Source organism: Diadema setosum, chromosome 15, assembly GCF_964275005.1.
Source record: "Diadema setosum chromosome 15, eeDiaSeto1, whole genome shotgun sequence".
Lineage (NCBI taxonomy): Eukaryota > Metazoa > Echinodermata > Echinoidea > Diadematoida > Diadematidae > Diadema > Diadema setosum.
In genome coordinates, this window is record NC_092699.1 from 9,833,948 (window position 1) to 9,858,102 (window position 24,155).

The 24,155-nt window shown below is 37.9% G+C and overlaps 1 protein-coding gene across 1 annotated transcript; it reads left to right on the forward strand.

The window, feature by feature from the left end:
- The first annotated feature begins 485 nt into the window (after positions 1-485).
- Positions 486-23,840, forward strand: LOC140238496 (uncharacterized). The gene is made up of 21 exons (XM_072318401.1): positions 486-732; positions 2,816-2,987; positions 3,390-3,496; positions 3,917-4,111; positions 4,964-5,076; positions 6,168-6,275; positions 7,058-7,162; positions 7,703-7,913; positions 9,783-9,828; positions 11,695-11,824; positions 12,710-12,858; positions 13,878-14,034; positions 14,790-14,944; positions 15,839-15,965; positions 16,740-16,958; positions 17,985-18,160; positions 19,241-19,362; positions 20,071-20,260; positions 21,170-21,299; positions 22,657-22,773; positions 23,388-23,840. The coding sequence occupies exons 1-21, from the start codon at positions 486-488 to the stop codon at positions 23,838-23,840; spliced, it is 3,429 nt and encodes a 1,142-aa protein (XP_072174502.1).
- Positions 23,841-24,155: the final 315 nt, after the last annotated feature.

Genomic DNA, 24,155 nt, shown 5'->3' on the forward strand with positions numbered 1-24,155 from the left:
TCGCGGTGAGTGATCCGTACATTACAATCGAGACGGCCGGGTTGGGGAATTTACTCCAGATAATACTAGTAGTTGATTTAGCGAATGCAGCAATGATGATATTAGTAGAACGCATAACGTTTGAGAAATTTCTGACAATCCGTTTAAAGTGGCCCTTCCGATCAGAAATCAGACGCGCCCTTTGTGAAGTGAAGAAGAATGAAAAGATGCAGAAGAAGATGAAGGAGGAGGAGAAGGAGAAGAAGAAGGAGATTATACAAAAGATACACAACAGTAAAATGCGTCTGATTCAGTCAAATTTGTTTCATATGAGTCATTATTATTAATGTGATTATGACGAAGATGATGGCAAGTATGATAATGATGATGGTTGTGGTGGTGTTAATGATAATGATGATAAAGATTTTTAGAATCACGTTTAGTTGGACAATCTTTTGCAGTCGTTGGGACTATCATTATTCTGCTCGTAAAATCTCCCACCAGTCATGTCGGCTCTGGTTGGCGCACGAGTTGTACGAGGGCCGAACTGGAATTGGGGGGAGCAAGACGGCGGAGAAGGCCACCTTGGTACCATCACGGCCGTAGTTGCCCCAGTCACGGACCTGACCGATGGGGATTCGCCCTTGTCTCCAACGGCGGTGAAAGTCACCTGGGACAGCGGGAAGAAGGGCAACTACCGCACAGGCTTCGGTGGGGAGTTTGACCTCAGGCTGTACAGCAGTGCACCGGCAGGTCAGGACCATAAGCGAAAAATCTCACTCCACATTCAAGTTCACCTTACAGAACAACTCCAGACAAGTTTTAACTTTTCTGGGTAAAAGAAGAAGATGAAAAAGAATGAATTTCACAAACATAAGAGTGAAAATGAAACCAAAATAGGATAAAGATTAGAGAAGTTAATACATTGTGAAGTTTTCTAAAACTGTCAATGAACAATTCTTCAACAGTCAAAGTGAATATGATGATGATGATAATGATAATGATAATAAGGCCTAATAATAATGATATAATAATAATAGGTGTATTGATAATGCCATTTACCGCTCAGTCTGAGTGCTCAAAGGGCACGAAAAATCTCTCTCTTTCACAGCATTAAAGAGAGAAAGAAATAGAGGAAATAATTCAAATGAATTCGAGATTAAGCAGTGACACCATTCACATCAAAACGTGCGAGTATATATAATAGGAAACTGTAACCATACGATAATGCTGATCTGGTCTATTAGTGTTTATTATTGACCTGCAGAATAATTTTTATGCTGTTTGTTTATGAAAAGAACAATGGGAGAAATTGTGCGATGCTGACGTCGTGCATGAGACACTTCTAGTATGCATTGTGATTGTGACTTTTATAGGCGCGGTCAGACTGGCAAAAGATCGAATAGTTTAAGATCACAAAGTCTTCGCGATCTTTTGTCGTCCAGTCACATTGGCAAAAGATCGAGAATTTTGGTGGGGTGGCATAGGCGAAATAACCCTAGCTGCAGAGTTTTGTGGGAAGTTTCGCGAGAAGTTTCGCGAAAGTTTTGCGGTAAGGTTTGCTTCGAGAACTTAAAGATTATAAACTTCTCGATCTTTTGCCAATCTGACCGCGCCTATAGTGTACTATGTATATCAAATTCTGATTAATAAAGAGCCGTTCTGTTTGTTCGAAGTCACTCCCCACGCTAGTGGGGAAGTGACTGAAGTCAACTTCAATATACTATACTGGGAGAATCCCTTGTAATCCATCTGTAATTTCGTAGATTCCACTGTGTTTCTATGCGTTTGGTTTCGTTTCATTCCGTATTGAAAGTTATTCGTATTAAATCATTATGCACCTGAGTCTAATGTCGATTAATGAAACATTTCTATAGACGTGGAGACTTCCAATGTGATGTTCCGTGAGATTGGTAACTTAATCTACCTTACAATGGAAATGGTGTGGATTTGGCCTTTCACTCAATGTGCCGCTTGTGTATGATTTATTTATTTGAATTTTCAACCATGACAACATTTTTACATCAAAAGGGAGGAGTATATATAAGTATTGTTTCAATTGAGATGACGATGAATATCATAAATGTCGGTAATTATCATTATCACGTGGTATTGATTTTATCTTTGGAATTCATAAGCATTGTCATGGTTGCCATTTTGCATCATCATGGTAAAGGGATGATACACGTTCGGTTGAAATGGTGCTTCAAGTTTCCAACGTTTGTTTGTTTGTTTTTTGAGGATTTTTTTTTTTTTTAGATGATGAAACTCTTTTATGAAATATGAAAGAGCATACAATTCTAAACGGAATTCAAAGTATATTTGATGAAAATTGATTTTGAAATGGCTTAGATATCCAAAATAGAGAGATGCTAATAAAAGGTGCGACCCACCTTTTATTCATATAAGATCGCTTTGTTGTAGGCCTACTTTATCTTATTTTTTTCATATCTCAGCCATTTCAAGACCGATTTTCAACAACTAAACTTTGAGTTCGTGTATATAAGAATTGTGTGCACTTTAACATTACATAGACGTGGTTTCTAAGTATCTTACAAAAAGTTAAAAACTGAATCCTCACCTCAACCAATATTATACCATCCCTTTAACGTATTGATGTAGTCTGTTTTTCTCGTACTTTATCCGTTCATTATTCGGAAAAAAGAGAATATTGCAGGCCGGATAGTTGGCTTATTTAACTGATTAAGTCATAAATGACATATGTAATGATATATGTATATCTATATGTAAAGGAGATAATATATGACTTGATGCGGGGTGTACATTTAAAACTGTACTGTATGTATACTTTTTATGTCTTTTAAATCGATATCAGGTGTAATCCACCGTGGAGTGAGGTGCGTTGGCTGTGATGCTTCAAACATAGCAGGTAGCTACTGGATATGCACAAAGTGCCCCAGGTGCAAACTTTGCACAGACTGCTACATGCAAGATACACATGCCACCACTCACGAGTTCCTCAGGAAGGACGAGCCGTATGATACTGGGTAAAAACTGGTTTCAGAGAAATACAGTGATGATGATAATAATAACAAAAATAATAATAGCAATAATGATAATGGTGATTATAATAATGATAGTAATGATAATAATAGTAATGAAAAAAGTGCTACACAATGAAATTATGGAAACTTGATAGTAATGATCAAATGCAATGAGCATTTCGATGATGATACGATGTAAAAGTAAGAATGAATTTGAGGTGTTTGATATTGATAATAACCGTGACGTTAATTATGATAACGCTATATGATAGCAACTGATGCGAGAAATATCCATTTAATAGTCATACACCTCCGCTTGCAAGATATGCAAATTAGTTTAAAACATGTTAATGAGCGATAGTGATCAATCTTGTCAGTTTCCATCTTGCAACTCGTGTATCACAGGGTGTTAGTTGGCACAAGAGAAGACGCAAGGACGGTAAAAGCTTGTGGTTTACTTCCTGGGGCAAAGGTCAAGAGGGGGCCAGACTGGAACTACGAAGACGAAGATGGTAAGTTACATAAAGTTTGAAATGTTTGCATCAATTAGAAAAAATTTGCACATTTTTTTTTTTTTGAAATATGTGTGTAGATAAAAATAGGTCCTACATTATGAAAATATCCGACCAAAGAGGCTGCGCACACTATACTGTCGTAGGGATATGGGGATACTGTATATTCCCCCTTGGTGAGCGCGCATGTGTTTGTGTATTAATTCAGTGTGCACTGTGTGTATGTGTGAGCGCGTGCGCGTTTGTGCTTTCTTCTTTCTGTTTGCGTTATTCATCATTTATGAATGATTTGAATGAAATCAATAAATATCAAAGAAAACGAAAAAGTTATTCATGGATCACGTTAATTACGTAAATGAGGTATAAACCTGACTAGAACTCTGAAATGAAGAGAAGTTGATGCGTTCTTCTTCATTCAAGGCGGAAAGAAACAATGGGGAAACGTGAAGGACGTCTGCGATTGGTCGGATTCATCGCGCGCGAGTGGTGTCATCGTCCAATGGAGCAACGCCCTGACTAAGAAATACCGCGCGGGGCACGATGGGAAGGTAGACGTCAAGGCAACGGAAGCAGCTGGTGGTGAATGTTTCTACATACATCACCTCGCGAGTGTCGGTGAGTACTCAACCCTCCCTTCATTTAGGTTTGACTGGTATTTGAAATCCATGTTTGTTACCGCTATATACTTATTTCAATTGTAAATAAAAAAGAGGAGACAATGGACACATTCCCCATACAATTGCACAATGATTTTGTGAAATTAATAACCTTGCATTTCTAGAAGGAGAATAAATCTTTCTTTATTTCAATGAACTTTTTCTTGAGATTATCTATTATTCAACGAAACAAATTATATTGCTGTTAAACCCAAACTCTACTGCACCGTGCAATATCGACCTACCTGACAAAGTGACAGAATAATCTGCATGTTGATTGCGGTAGCTCACCAGGAAGAAGAAGAAGAAGAAGAAGAAGAAGAAGAAGAAGAAGAATCTCTTCAGCCTAAAGGTCACTAGATGAAGCCAATTGTAATTTAAGTGGTGAATCGTCGGCATTCATTATGTTGTTGGGATGGTCTGTTTTTTTTTTTTTTTTTTTAATGAAGGCAATGAAATTTTGTGAGGATATAGCACCTATGTAATTTATGTATACCATCAGTCAAGATTTTTAATTTCTGTCCGTGTTTGTAATGTACTATTCAATCATTTCCCCTGACATTAATCCTTTGTTTATTCTCTCAGTTTGCTTCAGAATGGTTGCATTTTAGCAAAATATTTTGTGAAAAGAATCTTGATGAAATATTTGTTGAGACCAGTATAGATAGTTCCTATCTGACTTCTTTGAAATTGAGTTCAGATGGGTAAAACTTTCGTAACATTTAGGATTGCTTGTTTGTTTGCAGGCGGGCGAAATTGTGGCTACTAAAATATCTTGTATGTGAGTTTTGATTTTCCCTTCTTTCTCCAGGCGAGCGAAATTCACCTATCACAGGAGACAAGTTGATGATTGTCATGGATACGGAATGTTTGAACTTTTATCAGAAATGTCTTGGACAAAATTGCCCCGACGGCCTATCAGAGGTAAGTGCATTTTCATTTTTTTTTCCGCTTTCGCTAAGTACATTTCCTCTCTAGAACTTTAGAATTAAAAAGAATGTTATACAAAAAAAAAAAAAAATCCTAAGTAGCTCATTCCGAGCAATATAGCACACACATACAAGCTTAACAATAAGTACACACCTGCGCATATAATCTTTGGACACATTTTTTTTCCACGAATACACTCGAACCACCTCATTACCGGTGTATTGTGATGATAGATACACTTTCTCGCCATATCACTAGTTTTGTTATTTCCCACTCCTTTTTTCAATACCAATAGGGAAGTTTTAATTGCATATTGATTGTAGGCACTTTGCAGTCAAAATCACAGATGTTTGTGTTCCTTTGAAATTGCAATTTATTCTGTTTATACCAAGGGGTCTAAGCACTGGTTCATTACTGGGCTACCCCACCATTTACAGTGAATTTACTCTTGAAATCCTAAAGGGTTGAAATTTCCCTCATACTTGTTTATGTCTTGTAGATGTCGAAGTAAATGAATAAATGAGTGAATCAGTATCTTATTTCCTATAGTGATTATAGTAAACGCATTACGAGAAGTTCGCAGTTTAACTGTGTTTTGTGCTTACCCAGATATAGGATCAGTGAGTGTATTATGCTGTTGTGGCAGGGTGAATGAACTTGAATTGTATACACTGTACCATGCTAAATGCTGACGCAAACAATCATTCATAACTTCTCTTTTTAACAAACGAGAAACGAGAAATAAAGAGACAAAATGTTAAAAACACAATCATGTATTATCATGCATATATAAAGTCAAGGCAAATATCTAAAGTTTCATATGTATCATGTAATATGTAAACATTTTATTGTTATGATGCTTGTTATATCAACTAGGCCTTATTCTTATAATACAAGCTACTTTATTATGTAAAGTCAAGGCAAATTTTATAAAAAAAGAGGTATATGTATAGTACATAATACGCCGTCATAGAATGGCAATATAATTCGCCAGTTTTTTTTGTTTGTTTTTGTTTTTTTAGAATGGAGAAGGTTTTTTAAGGATGCTATCTCCTATATTTCTTCCTCTTCTCCTCAATACTAAGAAACTTGGAGTTGCGGGGTTTATGGTGTACTGGAATGACCAAGGTTGGATCGGGCTGCGTTACGACGACGGAGTCACGCTGGAGGTTCCATCCTTCCTCCTGAAGAAAGTACGACCCTGCTTGGGTCTGGGGCAATTACCCCCTGGGCAATTACCCCAGACCCTTCCCCTAACTGTAACTCTAATCCTAATCCTGAACCTGATCCTTAACCCAAACTCTAACCCTAAACCTAACTCTAAACCTAATCTTCACTCAAACCTTATCACTATAATAGTAACCATATTAGGCTGGGGGGGGGGGGGTAGTTGTCGGGGGGGGGGGGATAATTGTATTGATACGTTTTGCCTAAATATCTCAGCGTTGTGGACATGTGGAATTTCGCCTGGTATTGCCTCTGTCTCTCTGTTCATCATCCGTATAATCTTTAACTGAAAGTAGGGGATAGTTACAGTCTTCTTCCACTGTGTTAAAAGAGAGCTTGTGTGTCAGCACTTTGATTGCCACATCTGGAAACAAAGAAATACTATAATATATAAATGCATTTTTGAAATGTCATGAATATATCAGTGGTGTAAATGTTCTTACAATCGCTGTAGAGCGCGGCGTGACACTTCTTTCAAAATATGTGATTGTTGTTTCATTCCATCATCAGTAGCGAATTGTATCAAGAAAACATGGACGACTGGAAATCAGCATTTTTGCAATCGTAGTCAGGATTGCCGAGAGCAACGGTACTAGAACAGACCGGTATACTTGGGAGACATATTCGTGAGACAGCAGATGTTAGTATGGTGCTCGGAAATATAACTTGTTTCAAAGACATTGATGAAAAATCGTACTACACAACTCCATGAAGAGACATTGAATAGGACCTAACTTTCTTCTTGCAGTGCGTCGAATTTCATACCGGCGATCGGGTTAGAATCAGCAACAACATTGACTTGATACAGAGGCTACAGCCTGGCCATGGCGGCTGGACAGACACAACGAAGATGGTGAGACTCAAATTATGATCCTTCTTTTCTTCAATTGAAATCATATAAGAATAAATACTGGAACAGCGACAAGGGCAACACACAATATTTGTGTTTCCATTAGAAGAAAAAGTTCTTGGCGCACATTGTCCGCAGTCCAACATTTTCAAAGACGAGCAGATCCCCGGAGAAATCTCCGGATGTCCCTCCTGCCCATGGATGCGATGTTACGCCTCAATATTTTGTCGGGTTGACCTTTGCAGCTTTCTTTTAGGAAAGCATTACGTTAGCTCAACAAACTTTATGCTTTTTACTTTCTACCCATGAGCCGGAAAAAAAGCCATTCTCGTTTAGCATTCGTTTTCCATAAGGTGGTTCAGTTGTTGATCTTAGTAATTGCGTGCCCGGTATTCCAAGGCGTCACAACGATTTTGGTTAAGTCCACTTTCGTGACTAAGCATCTATCAATATTACTATCATGTTTTGTAACCGATTAAGTGCGTGTGAGACTCCAATCTAAATTTCTTCTTTTTTTTCGTCTTTCCCTCTGTTTTTCCAAAGACCGTCGGACAGTGTGGCACGGTGGTGAATGTATGTGACGATGGTGACGTGATGGTCGAGGTCAAAGGTGATGAACTGATCTACCACCCAGCGTTGATTACCATCATGGAAGACGGAGAGGTTGATGACGCTGATGATGAGGACGAAGATGACATCGGCGTGACGGCCGCGGCAATCGACAAATCCATAATCAACAAGGGCGAGACAAAGGGTTGGTAAAGCACTCATTGATTATGGCAGTGCTTTTTTTTTTTTGGGGGGGGGGAGAATCAATTCATATTTAAGAGAAACAACATCCTTGAGAAGACACAAATTCATCATCCTGTATAATTATTATGTGTGCAACGATAGCATTGCCACAAATCACGTTCTCATCCAAAATGCCTCCTTAATCAACCAATTAGTCAGAGCTCATGGATCGTTTTTCCTATACTACGGATCTTGTGACGAATGGTTGAATTCATTTGTTTCAGACACCAAACAACATCTCAGTGATCGTGATCTATATTTTACCGGCAGCAGTCGTTGTTGTATACGCTCGACAATCCTCAGTCAAGAGTCCTGGGGGGTGTTTCATCAATTTAGTCAGCTCTGACAAGTTGCCAGTCTCTAACAATTTCAGCAAAATCCTTGGTTTTGATTGGCTGAGATGCTCTGGTCACTGACTGTCGCTATGGTGATTGTCAGAGACTGACAACATGTCAGCGCTGACTAACTTGATGAAACACCCCCCTGGTTGTCAGCATGACCTTTCTTAAAATATCCGTGAATAAAGTGGTCTATGCAACTGGATAATACCGCTGATGACAGGCAGAAATTATACAAACGTAAATGCTGCAAACATGATTATGAAAGTCATTAAACTGCAGTTCGTTTGGTTTTTTTACTCTTCTAATCGGTGTAGCTTGTACCTTGATACTTTACCTTTGTAGCAGTTTGTAAAGCAAACAGCGGTTTATTGACATTCTCGTTGGCTCCGGTTCTTAACCCCTTCTGTGCCGATGAAACTAATGTGCCCAAATTTCACTTATAAGCCTATGGAAGGTAAATGAATATGGTATGCAAAGGGTTAGTCAAAAATGCATATGGAAAATTTTAGGAAACATTATGAAACATACGCGTACTGTTAGAATAAGCTAATCTCAAGTGAAATATATCAAGTGACGTAAAATTAAGATAAGTTAACTCCCATTATCTACACCTTTGCAGACAGTAAAGCTTATCAATTATCATATTTTATCCATTTACTATGTTCTAGGACTTGTTATAAAGTATTTCAAGCCATTTGTAGTTGCCTTTATAAGTTTATACCACTATATTGAAAGGATCTTTCAACGATGACAAAAATAGATAACATATTATATACAAATCATTCTATTTCGAAGAGAAAAGCGATGATACTTGCCAGCCTCTGAAGCGGAACAAAATCTAGTCTTATCAAGTGGCGTTCGTTATTCAGAAGATTTGTTCATCCGAAAATGAAGTAAGATTCGTTATTCCGATGGTTAGTTATTCCGTCACACACAAATTCCCTATACCTAGAGGTTCGTAAATCCGAAAAAGAAAAGGGTTTGTTAACCCGAACATTTGTGGCGTTCTTCCGAAGGTTCGTAATTCCGAAAATCAAATATGGTTCGTCATTCCGAAGATTCTTTAATCCGAAGATGTAAAGACGGTGCGTACTAATGAAAATATTCATATTTACTAAACTTTTTTCGTTTTCGGGTTCATGAACATTCTGAATAACGAAATTCATTTCAGTTTCGGATTAACGAACTGCTGCACATATTTCAAAAAGCTTACATAACTTCCATGATTCCTTGCGTTTATCCTCCAAGTTGATTTCTATCCCTCGGGTTTATGTCGGGTTTACGTATAAAGCATCTGACCACACGATCGTTCGGAAATAAAAGGTGTCTCTGAATGGGACGAATACTATACTTGGGCTTCCCATAGCTTCATCGGTAAAACTCCGGTCAAACAATTTGGAGAACTGGGGTTGGAATCATGGCGGTATCCAATTCCACTGCTCATTTTTCATTAACACAATAATGTATTCAGATAATTAATTCTTTTGCAGACACTGACGAGGACGAGCAAATGCTTCGAAACATCCTCGTCGAAAGGTTTGTTTGTTTGTTTGTTTGTTTGTTTTTATTCAATCACGGGATAAAATGCCCTCGATCAGCCAGGGAAGTCTGTTTTTTTTTTTTTTCAAAGGCTGTGAATACAGTGTTACAACAACAACAACAACAACAACAACAACAAAAACAATGAACAGTTCATCAATCAAAGCAAATTAACAATAAAAACAAGCATAACAACATAACAAGATACATTACAACATATATAGCAGACACTAGATAACAAGAAAAAAAAAAGAAGAAGAAAAGGAATATAGACATAATCACCAAACACAAACGCTAGAAAAGAGGGTGACACAAACAGGTTCACGTAAATTCAGACAAATTAGCTCAAGCATAATTATGAAATCCAACGCACATACTCTAATATTCTTTCAAAAGCTTTCAAATTACTTATTATTCTTAAATTTTAGGGGGGGAGGTCATTGAATATTTAACACTGGAATAAATAAATCCAAATTTCAGGTAAGTGCTCACAAATTGCTACAGGGAGTGATTACCGGCAGTTTTCTTTCGTTATTATTATCGAAATGTCCTTATAGCTATTATTGATGGCAATTTTGGGACGATATAACGATAGTACATTGTATGATATAAATATATATATACATATATATATATATACATATATATATATATATATATATATATATATATATATATATATATATATATACAAGTTAATGATAGAGTTTCCAGGGGCAAGTTTAAAGCAAAATTATCTATGTACGCTTTGCCTACTTTGCCACAAGCGCGGACTTTATCAAAGTTGTCCAAATTTTTCAATTTCAATTTAATCTTTATTGTCCGTTTGTAAATTCATTTTGTTTCAGTTTCTATGCACATATAAACGCATAAAACATTAAGCAAAATTCAATCACAAAAGAGTTGATCTAACTTCCGCCACCATATTCGGTCCTGTCCACCAGTGAATTTTTAAACACGATAAGCCAAAATGAAGTTGCAGAAAACACACATAGTTGTCTAGTTTTGATTACAGTACCAGTCAGTATCGTTGAATACATCTTCTTACGAATCCTTTTCAAAGAAAAAATGTCAATAATCAAACCGTCACATCTCCATCAAACACATTTTTTCAGAAAGTATTGAAACAGACAAATATAGCTTCGATTGTCAAACATCGAACTAAAAACAGAAGCAATGGCATTACAATGGCATATAGTTTTTCGTTTCGAAACCATAACACAGTGTCATATGGCATGCATGGACTTTATCTCTTGTTGATCTCAAGTAACTAATTAACTACCAAATAATTTACCTTCTCGATCTTAGGTGACATCTCTGTTCACGTAATTTAATGAAGGAAATATTTTTTGCTTTGTCATGTTTGTAGCTTTAGAGCTTTTGGAAGGATACTATGTGATGTCACATTGTAACGATATAAGGGAAATAACAGAAAATACAAAAAAAAAATAAGTTAAGAGCTTACTCCCTTTACTTTTTGCGTACATCATGTTGCAGGTAGTATGACTAAAAATGCATGGCATAACCTTAATTCTTTTTTCATATAATTCAACTACTGTGACAACTTTATTTTCTGTAGTCTTCTCATTTAGGGATGAGAGCTGTTTTACTCCAAAAACCTTTGAACGGATTGTCAGTTTTTCCGCAAACTTTTCACCGATGTGTGCTACTAACATGACTAATAATATTATGTCTGATTGTACTGATTTCATCCAACATATTTAGGGCAAATTTTGCTATGAAACAGAAATATATATATATGTATATATATATATATATATGTGCGTGTGTGTGTGTGTATATATATATATATATATATATATATATATATATATATATATATATATTCGTGGTTTGTTGCAGGTTGGTGGACAAGATGAAGCAAGTGGGACTAAAGGACGGATCGAAGACGGATGATAAAGCTTTCGTCCGGAGCGCTGCCGAAGGCAAGGTAGACAAGGTCAGAGAGCTACTACGCCAGCGCCCAGAGCTCGTAAGTCCGATTTCCTTCCAGTACCAGTGCTAATTCTTCTCCAGCAAAGTTGTGATTGCTTTGCATCGAGCATTCTTGAAAATCTTACTCGCCACTAATATCAGGAATTGTAATGTTATTACCACAAAACGTTCCATTTAATGTTACCAGCTTATCGCCTTTGTAATGTGTTATCGAGCCAAATGCCGGAGCGGCCATGATGGTACACAATTACGAATACGAGTACGAATGAAATGTCACACAATAATCTCCTTATATCAGATTAACAAGATAATCACGTTGTGCGAACAATCATATAGTAAGACCCACAAAAAACTAAAAGCACAGTGACAATACACAGGAAGTGTCGGTCTTATGACATGTGATGTCATTCACTTATTTTCTTTATTCACAAGTGAAAAGTATATACAGGGAACACTGGGAATAACCAGAAACTCGACATTAGGCAGTGTCAATTATTCTGTTTTATATTTTGAATAAGAAATTTAAACGAAAGAAGGGGGTATCGGTATCCGGCTACTGACGACATAGCGGAGCCAATGATCGAAAACTGAACAACTTTACAGTAGCCGAGACACCGCAAGAGTTGCCGATGGCAGGCATATTCGAGCTCTCGTATGACCGCTAAATACTCGTATTTTGGGGAGTAGATCGTTTGTCAAACATACATTATAGCTGTGAGATCATTTTCACAAATAGTCTATACTATTTGGGAAATGTCTTTACAAAAAGTGACGTCATTTTCCAAGTAGTATGCCATGGAGTGTCATACGTGCCAGTGTCTTGAAAGAGTTGAAAATACACCTTTCACATGCAGCTATTTCAAGCAATCGCTGTTAAAGATTATTTTTTTTTTTACACCCAAAATATATTACTCATATATAGGTGAAGGCCAAGCATAGCAGTCGCACGGCGCTGCATGTGGCAAGCCATGAGGGCTACCTACCGGTGGTGCAGCTCCTAGTAGAAGCGAATGCGCCCCTTGAGGAAAAGGACGACGATGGCGACACAGCCCTGGCATACGCCGTCATTGGGTGAGTCAACATCCCCTTCGTTGCCGAAGCCCGTCGATGCGTGTTTCCAATATCCTCTCACGTCCCCATGTAATAATTTTTTAGCTAAAACAGTAAGAGAGTGAACATCTGAGATATTTGAACGGCTTTGTTTCGGTGGATTGATAGGCCCGTGAACACTCGACCATTTCGGTGCCGGGGCCTTGGGACGGTGTACATGTACACAATGTCATGGGGTTTTCTAAGTCAACCAGCATTCAAAGCACACAAAGAGATGAACGGGATATCCTTGGTTTATTTATGCCCTGAACTGTCCGGGACGCGATATTCTTAATTGCCTCTCTTGACATAGCTAGGATTATGAGAGGGTGCTTGGGTTTGCTAGGGTTATCAAAAATGGTATGAACATCTCTGAGAGCAGTGTTGACACTGGGGAGGCTGCTGTGAGTTACTACAATATGATTGTGACTGTGTTGCGATCATGATAGTGCTTGTGTTGTGATTGTGATTGTGATAATAGTTATGATTTAAAGTAGGGGTGCTGTGGTAAAGTGGATAAGGCTCCCGACTCCCAGTCGGAGGACCCGAGTTCGATTCCCGCCCAGTGCTTACGTCCTTGGACAAGATGTTTTTATCCACAATGTCCCTTTCGACTCGGGTGTATAAATGGGTACCTGGCAACGCTAGGGTAATGATAATGACAGGGCCCTCTGGTAGAGCAGAGACAACACTGAAGAGGCTACCTTGGATAAAGACCTTATTATTATTATTATTATTATTATTATTATTGTTGTTGTTACAAAAACTATTACTATTGATGTGCAGCTTGATGCTGCAATGAGATGAACAGAGGTGAATTCATTTTGAAGAACTTGTTCTCCTTTTCGCGGAAGATTTTAAATGCTTCCAATCACTTTCAGGACATGAATACGTTCATTTTCTTTCATGAATATGACATATCTGCGAGGGAATGAGAAATATTATGTTAATTTCATCAGGAGTTATTACAATGAAATTAATTAGTGCGACATTCTCTTCAGCAACAACCCATCCATCGTGGAATATCTTATCAAGAGGGGCGCCTACGCTAATGCGACCAACAAACGCAGGCTGACTCCCCTTCACCTCAGTGCGGCTAAAGGTCACCAAGCATGCGCAATGAAGCTTCTGTGCCGAGGCGGAAGTGTGAATGTGCAGGTCAGGGATAATTTGTGTTAAGCAATTTGTAATATATTTGAAACTCTTTTGTGACATCGTCTGATGCAAGACGGAAGCTATATAATTATATATGTATGTATGTATATATATATATATATATATATATATATATATATATAATTTATAGTATACGCTTAAAAAGGCAGACATATTATATTATCATTATTATCAACAGCTCTTTATATCAAGCTTTAAAAGGCCAAAAGCGTCGTTCTCGAGTTTTCCACGTCTATAGTGTTTTGTTCTGATGTTACGGTAAAAGGACACTTTATACTGTCTTTATAATATTCACATCTCAAAGTTTAATCTGACTCTTTTCAGAAAACACATTTATTTATCTTCAATTTTCCCATTTCTCCCGCAGAGTTAAGACAGCACTGGAGGACACTAGTTAATAACGGTTGTGTCTGCAAGGTTTAGGCAAGAGAATAATGAACTTTGATATCACCATCAAGGCAATCGAGTCTCTGTCATGATGTCTTGTTACCATCGCCTAAAACAAACAAACAAACAAACAGACAAACGAAGCAGAGCTAAACACACTTGGGCTTTCCACCGGTTACAAATTCTTAACTCGCTACATGTCCATTTATTTTACTTATGTTTTGAAAATATTTCTTATTCATGTTCCGAATTAATATGTTCAATTTTTTTTTGTACTTTTGCATATGATTTTACTGTTTTAAAATGAAATCAATTAAACAAAAAAAAAATGTATTTTATCATGCTCACAGGATAATGCTGGTAATTTACCGGTCCACCTTGCCATCAAGCGTAAGTCGGATTCCCTCCTCGAACCGCTCATCAGCAACCCACAGGCCGACTTGCGTTTACGAAACTCCAAAGGATTCCCGCCACTCCACTACGCAGTGCGCAATAAACTTTCAGAGTCAGTGCGCCTTCCGTCATATTATTCTAGTCACTGTTTTCGCCCGATTATTTTCTGCTCATTCTTTACTTTCTAGCAGTTTTCCTAATCCTCCTCTTTGCTTGAACTTTCTCCTTCCCCCTTTTTCCTTCTCTTTATTCTTCTTCTTTTTATCCCATCTGTCTAGTTGGTTTCAAAAATCGAGTAGTCTATTTATCTTTTTTGATAATTTTGCCTCATGAACTCCATGTATGCGTTGAAATAAGACGACGATTCCAGTTACCCCGAATCATTGTATGATTTATGAATTTCCTGCCGTTAATTTATGCTCGTAGCTGGCAGATTATTTATTCAACACACAGCGCAGCTATTCTAGCTGAGGTAACATCAAAGTATTTAAGGATTTTGTATGTTTGTTTAAGTAAATGATGGTATTAATGTAACTGTTGCTTCAAAATGTAATACATTCATGTATTCATGGATGGTTCGTTTTATTATTATTTTTTTATATCGTTGTCTTGTGTATTTTCTGAGGGTCCCACATCTTAAAAGCTTTGCTTCTTAGTGGGACCCTCCATTCCCATCCCCATCCTTAGTTAACTTGTTAATTATGCTCTATGTATATTAAACATATATAATTGTGTTTTCTTCATCTGTTACTCATTTTCATATGTACATTTTGCAATTATTACAAATATCCTTTGCATATACATTTTTATATTGTATGTATATATATATATATATATATATATGTATATATATATATACATATAATATATATATATATATATATATATATATATATATATATATATATATTTTTTTATTTTTTTTTTTATTCGATGGAAATGAAAATAAATTTGAATCTTGTATCTTGAATCTTGAATGGACGATCATGGACACGAATGACCACAGGGCGGTGAGGCTAATTCTAGCTCGAGACCCGAAGCTGTGTGAGATTCAGAAGGATGACGGGTACACTCCTCTTCATCTGGCCGTGGTCAACAACCATATCGACATCGCCCGACTCCTCCTTGATCACGTGAGTGCTTTTAATGACATATTAGGTCGACCAATATTTGTGAGGATCGGATGAATTTTATGATTTAAGTCATGGAAGGCAAAAGTGTTAGTGAATCCAAAAGATGTATGTGGTGATATGCAATGTGTCAATTTAATTCAGTTCAAGTCAGTTAGCATTATTATTTCTATCCAACAAAAGATTGGAGCTAAATACAAAGCATACTTTACACAGATAATATTGTCTTATAAATTTATTAGAAAGACGCAATGCAATGTGGATCGTAAAGTATGTAATGTAATATGATTATTATGTACAACTGAGTAGAATAACCAAAGTATCAATAAGTGTACATGGTACAATGTAGAACCAAAATAATGTCCAACTTTCTTTCTGATTTTGCAAGTTAATGACAGTAAGACATACTTATTGTGTACATATGATTATCCATATAATTGGTAATGGACATAATTATTTATGCTGATATATCTGCCTTTATAGTCATGCTTATATAGGCCTACATCTAGAGATACTGCATGTACAGTGCCCTCCCGTTATAACGAACACGCTTATAACGAAATTCCGGTTACATGAAGTAAAATTCAGGGCCGCAACATTATCAACTCTATGTTCTTTTATTATATATTCATTCGGTTATAACGAAATTTTGATACATGTATAACGAAAGAAAATTGCCGGTCCCGAGAACTTCGTTATAACGGGAGTCCACTGTATGAGTTATGGAATTTCTACATAAAACGAGCAAACCAGCAACCCAGTGTGCTCTCCCACCAGGCCTCAGCTAGTGTCAACGTCGCGGAAAATGGCGGGAAAGCGACTCCGCTTCATTTTGCGACCCATCTTGGCTACTCCGAGATCATCGAAATGCTCGTCGATCATGGCGCCAACGTCAACGCCAAGGACAAGGATGCCGACACCGCCTTGCACGTGGCCGTCAAGAGAAGGCGTAGCTCTAGAAGGGAGGCGGTCCGTTCAACATCGACTTTCGACAAGGTTTGCCGAAAACAACAAACTAAGCAAACAAGCATAATCAAAAAGCAGAAAGTCAATTCGCCACGTAATGTCTTTATTAACTAACAATACGACGTTTTTTGTCTCTTGCATGCAAGGGGTAACTAAAGGCTTGTCAGTCTAGTAGGACCAACCTTGACTTGATTGAAAACCGCCGTGAATAACAAAATAATGATAATGATGATGATAATAATAATGATGATAATAATAATAATGATAATAATAATAATGATAATAATTTTGTACTATTTCACTTTTTTTTTGGGGGGGGGGATTGAAATAGAGACTTATGCAGAAAGGGGTCTTTATGCGCTATCATGTTATGAGGACTTAATTTTGCAGAATCTACATGAATTCGTCTCATTGAAGTCGAAATTTGTTTTCTTCATTGCAGTCCAAAATGTGCTTATGTGCATGTATTTCTGTGTGTGTGTGTGTGTGTGCGTGTATGTGTGTGTGTGTATTATGCACATGTTTTGTACGCATGTGGCGGGGGGGGGGGGGAGAGGAAGTAAGCGGTCCATATTATGTATGCCTAACCTTTCTTTGTACTTTGGTGACAAATAGAAAGTAGATATTCTGTAATAGTATTTCTGCTAACTATCTTGTCATGGGTTCGTATTTTTGAAATCCAACAGAGATTGAAATACCAAGTGTTCTCTTCAGTTTGGGATTTGATTATGAGCAATGATCAATGAGAAACGACAAAAATTCACGTCAACACAGTCCAGTTTCATAAATAAAGTAGGCCTGTTCAGAGACATGCACCTTTCCCCACGTAATAACAAGCGGATTCCGACATACCCGTTACAGTCAGTAACATTGTAACCCTTCAGTGATAGCATCCATGCCTATATGACAACGTGAAAGACATGAATGTATTTACCGATAATTGTTTTTCAGACAAGCATTGCGAAATGTCCAGACAAGTAGTACTTTTCTGTAGGAACGACCATCGTGTCTATTAACGACAAATGATGTGATGAATGATTTGTTTTCTCTTCTTAGCTACGCGAAGAGTTGGGGGATACGACTTTGAAAACTTCCGGCGATACCCTTCTGGCCTACCTCATACGTCACGGAAGTGACGTCACAATCAAGAACAAACACGGGCTGCGACCACTGGACTTGCTTCGGGACCAAGACCTGAGGAGATTTTTGATGACGCTCTCTGGAGTCACGATGTGAGTATAAACTATTAGTTTCCTCCCTTGCAAAGTCATTTAAAGGGATCGTATAACTTTGAATGAGAACTAACTTCAAGTTTCTAAAATTTTTGGTGAGATAACGAGAAACCTTTAATGAAATATGAAAGAGCATGTAATTCCAAAAAGGAATTCAACGTTTATTTGATGAAAATTGGTTTTGAAGTGACTGAGATATCCAAAACAGAGCGATCCTAATAAAAAGTGGGACCCACTTTTTATCAAGATTGCTCTGTTTTACTTTGTTTTTGGATGTCTCAGCCATGTTAAAAAACCGATTTTCGCCAAATAAACTTTAAATTCCTCTCAGAATGGTATGCTCTGTACTATTTTATGTTTGGTTTCCTCATCTCCACCAGTACTATACTATCCCTTTAATGTTGCTTGTTTATTATAATTTATTGTGTGTGAACAAGCAACAATGATTATGACGTTGTCTCTGCCCATTAGTCGTAATCTTTATTGATTCTGAATTCTGAACTGAAATTATAAGATGACAGTGCAACCGGTTGATTTGTATTTGGAGGACTTACACGCATTTGAAGCAAAACAGTTCAATCCATTTGAAATATAACAGTAGGCCTACTTGACCCACACAGGCACACACAACCAAAGTCAATTTCATTCCATATAACATTTTTCTTCTCTCAACGTTATAACAACTCGATACACGATTACATGGACCTCCGTGCTCGTGACTATGCAGTGCACTACGTTACAACCAACACGATTACAACGAAATTCTCGTCAGAACGATATCAAAATTCAGGTCCCAAATTTGTCATGATCTATATATCTTCGTGATTATATAGTATTCTGCTATATAGAGAAATTTTGATACAACGAAAGAGAAATTTCGATATAATGAAAGAGAACCGCCGGTTGCGAGAAGTGCACTGTATTAGACAATGTGTGTGTATACAGTGTGCGGGCTCACCTGACATAATGTTCGTTATAACAAACTTTCACAAAGGTCATTTGCGACCAACAATATCAAATACTTCGTTTTATTTTTACTTTAAAAACAACGATGATAACAACGTAACGACACTTATGCAGTGAGGAGGACGCCCAGTTGGATAAGCCTGATAAGCGAACAAAAGCAGAAGAGCAGCGAGAAAAACTGGCTGTGAAGCGAGCTGCAACCCCACACCGGGCAGCAGCGCCCACCAAACGACCAGGTGCCCATTCTCCTTATACTAATTTTTGGTACTAGTAGGCATGCCTGTGGCTGGTAACATGCCCTGGCCATGAAATTATATAGTGGTTGCCGTGTAGGACCTACTGTATTGCCAGATGTTTTTCTCTTGATGATTTGCTGTTTGAAATCGCTACCGTCAAAACATGGGCCAGATTAGTTTGTTTGTTTGTTTGTTTGTGTGTTTATTTGTTTTTCAAAATGACACTGACGCATGACTTTGTCTTCTCACATCACTTACGAGTGCTGTGTTTCTTCCCTTTCATACTTTTCACATTATTTTCAAGACTCCGTGGAAAGAATATATTCGCTGTACTTGTAATGACATGTACATGTACATGTACTTCACAATTTCAGCAGAATTAGCTATACATGAAAATAACGGGAACTAAGCCTCCAACTAGGTGTTAGGATCTTGTGTACACGCTTGTATATGAATATCCTTTTTGTGGATACTTTGTTGTCTAGTGGTACACGAGTGACGTGATGTCAATAAACGAGGCCATTCCAGGCTTTTAATCATACAGAAGTTTGAAGAAATTTAAAAGAAAAAAGAAAAATCCCAAGAAACTTGGGCTATAACTACACCTGTCAACCGTTTTATTTAGGTGTCAAACAGCCGACGCCTTCACTTTTCTATAGAAGTTTCAGTTCACCATTTCGCACCATAAATGCAATCATCTAACTTTAGCAGCGGCGGCGGCCTTCGGAGGCATTCACTACATCGAGCGTTCGGAACTTCATCTCGGGGACACGGTGGGGCGAGGTGGCTTCGGCGAAGTGAAGACAGCACTGTGGCGCGGCACTAGGGTGGCCGTCAAAATTCTCCCCACCGCCGGAAGCCAGGAGAGTGAGGTCAAGAAAGAAATTTCCATACACAAGTACGTCGTCTACAATGGGAGGTTCATTTTTCAGCCTGTAGTAACAAACACGAAACAGTGTCAGTGGAAAGATTTATGCCAGATCAACTTTCACAGTAAAAACAACTACAACTATTAAGTTAAACGCAGCAGGGAAGGATGGTGTTTTAAGAATTAGGTAAACGATCAGAAAGGTCCGGAATGTATATAAAATTTGTCGAGTTTTTGTAAAACAGTGCTATTAAATTTACATTATGCAAAATAGATCACGTGGCAAGAAACTTTCCATTACGTCATATCTGCGAATCCTATCCATAATATTTGTCGATATACCGGTAATTGATAACTAGTCTTGTCTTTGCTAAATCGTCTAAACTGCAGAATAACTTCATACCATGCTATTCGTGTATACCATTCCGTTACTCGAATTCAAGTACGAAATATACGATGAAGATTTTATGAGCAATTCAAGAATACAACCACCGTGTCATAAAATTACTAAAGACCAATGTGGGACTCGAGAAAGCGATCAGAATTATAGTCGACTTTTCCTCTGTATTCTTGATATTTGTGATTAATTTAAATCCGTCCGCTTACGAATGCCACCTTGTTACATCATGATTTCAGGAATTTTGCATTTCGCTGCCATTTTTACGTGTATATTCTATTTCTATTGATGTCAATTAACGTTTTCATAATCGCTTACGAATGCCACCTTGTTACATCATGATTTCAGGAATATTGCATTTCGCTGCCATTTTACGTGTATATTCTATTTCTATTGATTTCAATTAACGTTTTCATAATTGCATGAAGTAAAAAAAAATGAGAGGCATTCTGTGTACAAAATTGGCAAGTTTAATGATACAGCAAAAATTCTGAAAAAGTGTTGTGCTTTCCTTTAAATTACGTGTATTGTATTTTTCGTAGGCAAGTGCGACATCCGAACATAGTGCCCCTAATGGCCGTCGCGCACGAGGTTGGTCAGGCTCTCGTTGTCATGGAGTTCATTAATGGACACGACCTCTACCATGTGCTCTTCGAGAAAAAGTGTCGTGAGGTGGGGCTGCCCATTTGCACTTTTGGAACACACATACACACAATAATACACTCATCCGATTCTCTCAAAAGACGCAAGTGCACAGCATTTTGGGTCATACGTTGAAACTGAGATCTGTACGTCAAATCACACGTGTTGTCGAAATCACTTGTATAATTCGTGTCATTATCATGTTCGTGTGAATAGGCCGATTTACCAACACACTTCCCATGCAATATTTTTTAAATGAATTCAATTCAGTTTTAATTCAATTTATTTCCATTCATACGTTTGTTACACACAGATTATTCTCCAGAAACAGAAGCTTGCCCGGTTGCTGGCTTACTCTGTAGCAAAACCAAAGCATGCAAGCAATATTCTAATATAGATAAACTCATCTTGTGGAACGATTGAATAGGCTTAATAACTGAATAATTCAGGTTTATTGAAATTTCACCCTGAGAACTTAGTAGCAAGTACATTGTAATTCACTTCATCTGTTTTTACTCGTTGATACGTGTATCGATGGAAGTAAAAAGATGAAAGGGTCATACATTAGTTTTACACATTTTCTTGTGAAACAAAATTTCAACCTGGTATCATAATGGAGAATTCTTTCTTGAGCTCCTGGTGATAAGTTAGGGAGAATATGGTGGCAAAGACAAAAAGTCACGTGCTTTGACAGTTAGTGTCCATTGTACACTTTATCTATTTGGTTGGTTTTATTCTGTATTTCTTTCTTTTTGTCCAAGTTCAGTGACGAATCTTTACAAATTGGTACAAATTATGCCAAAAAGGTAAATTATATAGATCAGTATAGGAATTACCAATTGTGTATCAACATCTACTCCTGATAACATACTAATGAAAAAAAATAACACTATAAGATATGCTGTAACTGTTAATAAACAAGGGGAAAATTTATACTGCATGGACAAAATCATAATAGGTAGAGCTAAACGTGGATATGGCCGTGTCGTATACATTAACATTACTAATTCATCAGAACTACACATAGATGTTAGTTTAACAGTTTCCCTACGTCTGTATTTGGGCTGTGGGCTAAAAGTATATTGCAGAACTTGCTGTATTATTCAGTTCAGTTCAGTTCAGTTCGATTTTATTTCTGCATTTTTTTCAAAGAAATCAAATATTGGAAAAAAAATGACAACACGTGTATCTGACAACAAAATAGGGAAAAATACATCCGTAGTGTCATAGTCACAGTCTTTAGGGTATAAACATAACAAGAAGATCAAAGGAATCGAGGATACACTTGTTTCAGAATAAAGAGGAAGAAAAAACATGCAGGAGTCCGCCGTCTTTATTGACTATACATGTCAGAATGTAATATGTACATTATTATGTCCTTACGCAGAGAATACCACTGACGTGGGAGCTGAAGATGGCAATTAGCCTGGATTTGCTTACGGCATTGACCTATCTTCATGCATCCAAAATTCTCCACCTCGACATCAAACCATCGAACGTTATGGTAAGGCAATCAATTCGGAAAGTACATTGTAAGTAAACCCTTTCGGACCATTCAATTCCAAACATTATTGATATAGCACACAAACGGCTCGCCATTTAGTAATAAGCGGGTGATGCGGGCAAGTGGCGGGAAAAGAGTAGCTCACATCGTCACGATACAAGATACAGTTGGCTGTTAAACCCAAGATTGTTGTATTTTCTCTACCAATGTCTACAAATTAAAGTATTCAAGGCTAATGGGACGTTTTAAATTTTACATTTAGGTCTCTATTGCAACAGGCCCATCTGGGGGGTGTTTCATCAACGTTTGTCAGCGCTGACAACTTGAATCACCATAGTAACAGTCAGTGACCAGAGCATCTCAGCCAATCAAAACCAAGGATTTTGCTGGAATTGTCAGAGCTGACAAATGTTGATGAAACACCCCCCTGATTATATCATAGTATTGTTGTCTAGATAAAGCTAAGGACAATTATTGTAGTCCGATGTCAGACATGATTAATTGCTGGGTTTCGTTCATTTTACTGGACATATTATTTCATATAGCCTCATAAACGGAAAGTAAGGGAGATGGATTATTTGATATTGCATTGCATTTCTTCACCATTATTTTAGGTGGCGTACGGCTCCAATCGTGCCTACCTCTGTGACTTAGGTCTGGCGCACATCAAGACGCGGAGCGCAATGTCTCTTTCGACATCCGTCCGAGGTCCCCGTGGGACTATGCTCTACATGGCCCCGGAAGTCGCCGAGCACCATGGGGCGGGTTGGGCCTGTGCGGCGAACGATATCTGGTCCATCGCCTGCACTTTTCTCGAGCTTTTCGTCGAGAAGCGCCTTTGGGAAGGCATGGACCTCCTTGCAGTCATGCAAAAGATGCTGAAGCCGGCAGCGAAGCCACCCATCCTGCCGAAAGCATCGCCCCAGATCCGGAAACTGTTGGAGCCCTGCTTTCAAAGGGAACCGCAGACGAGGCCCAGCGCGGAGACGCTGCTCGAACAGTTCCGGCTGCTGCAACAGAACCCGGCTGAACACGGCAGTCGCTTTGTGTGCCATCCCCATCTCTGAATAGTACTGCTGTCAAGGTTCTATCACATAGGATTGTAAATCCTCACAGCTCAACGAATCTATTCTAGACCAGAGTGCTGCTACTATGGGAAGATGGGTCAAGCAAGAATGAAACCGCAAGCCACAGTTGGGTTGCAGCTACTCAATTTGTTTGAAAATGCTCTCACTGCTCATTGATTAGTTTCGTTAAAGCCACTTTAAAGTGTCATGTAATCTCAAACTCGATGCGTTATCAAAAGGCTGTTTCTAATGACTTTTTTGTGTCTTAACAAAGAAAAGAAATGCAATCAATGCAAAGGAATTCGAAAATGGGAC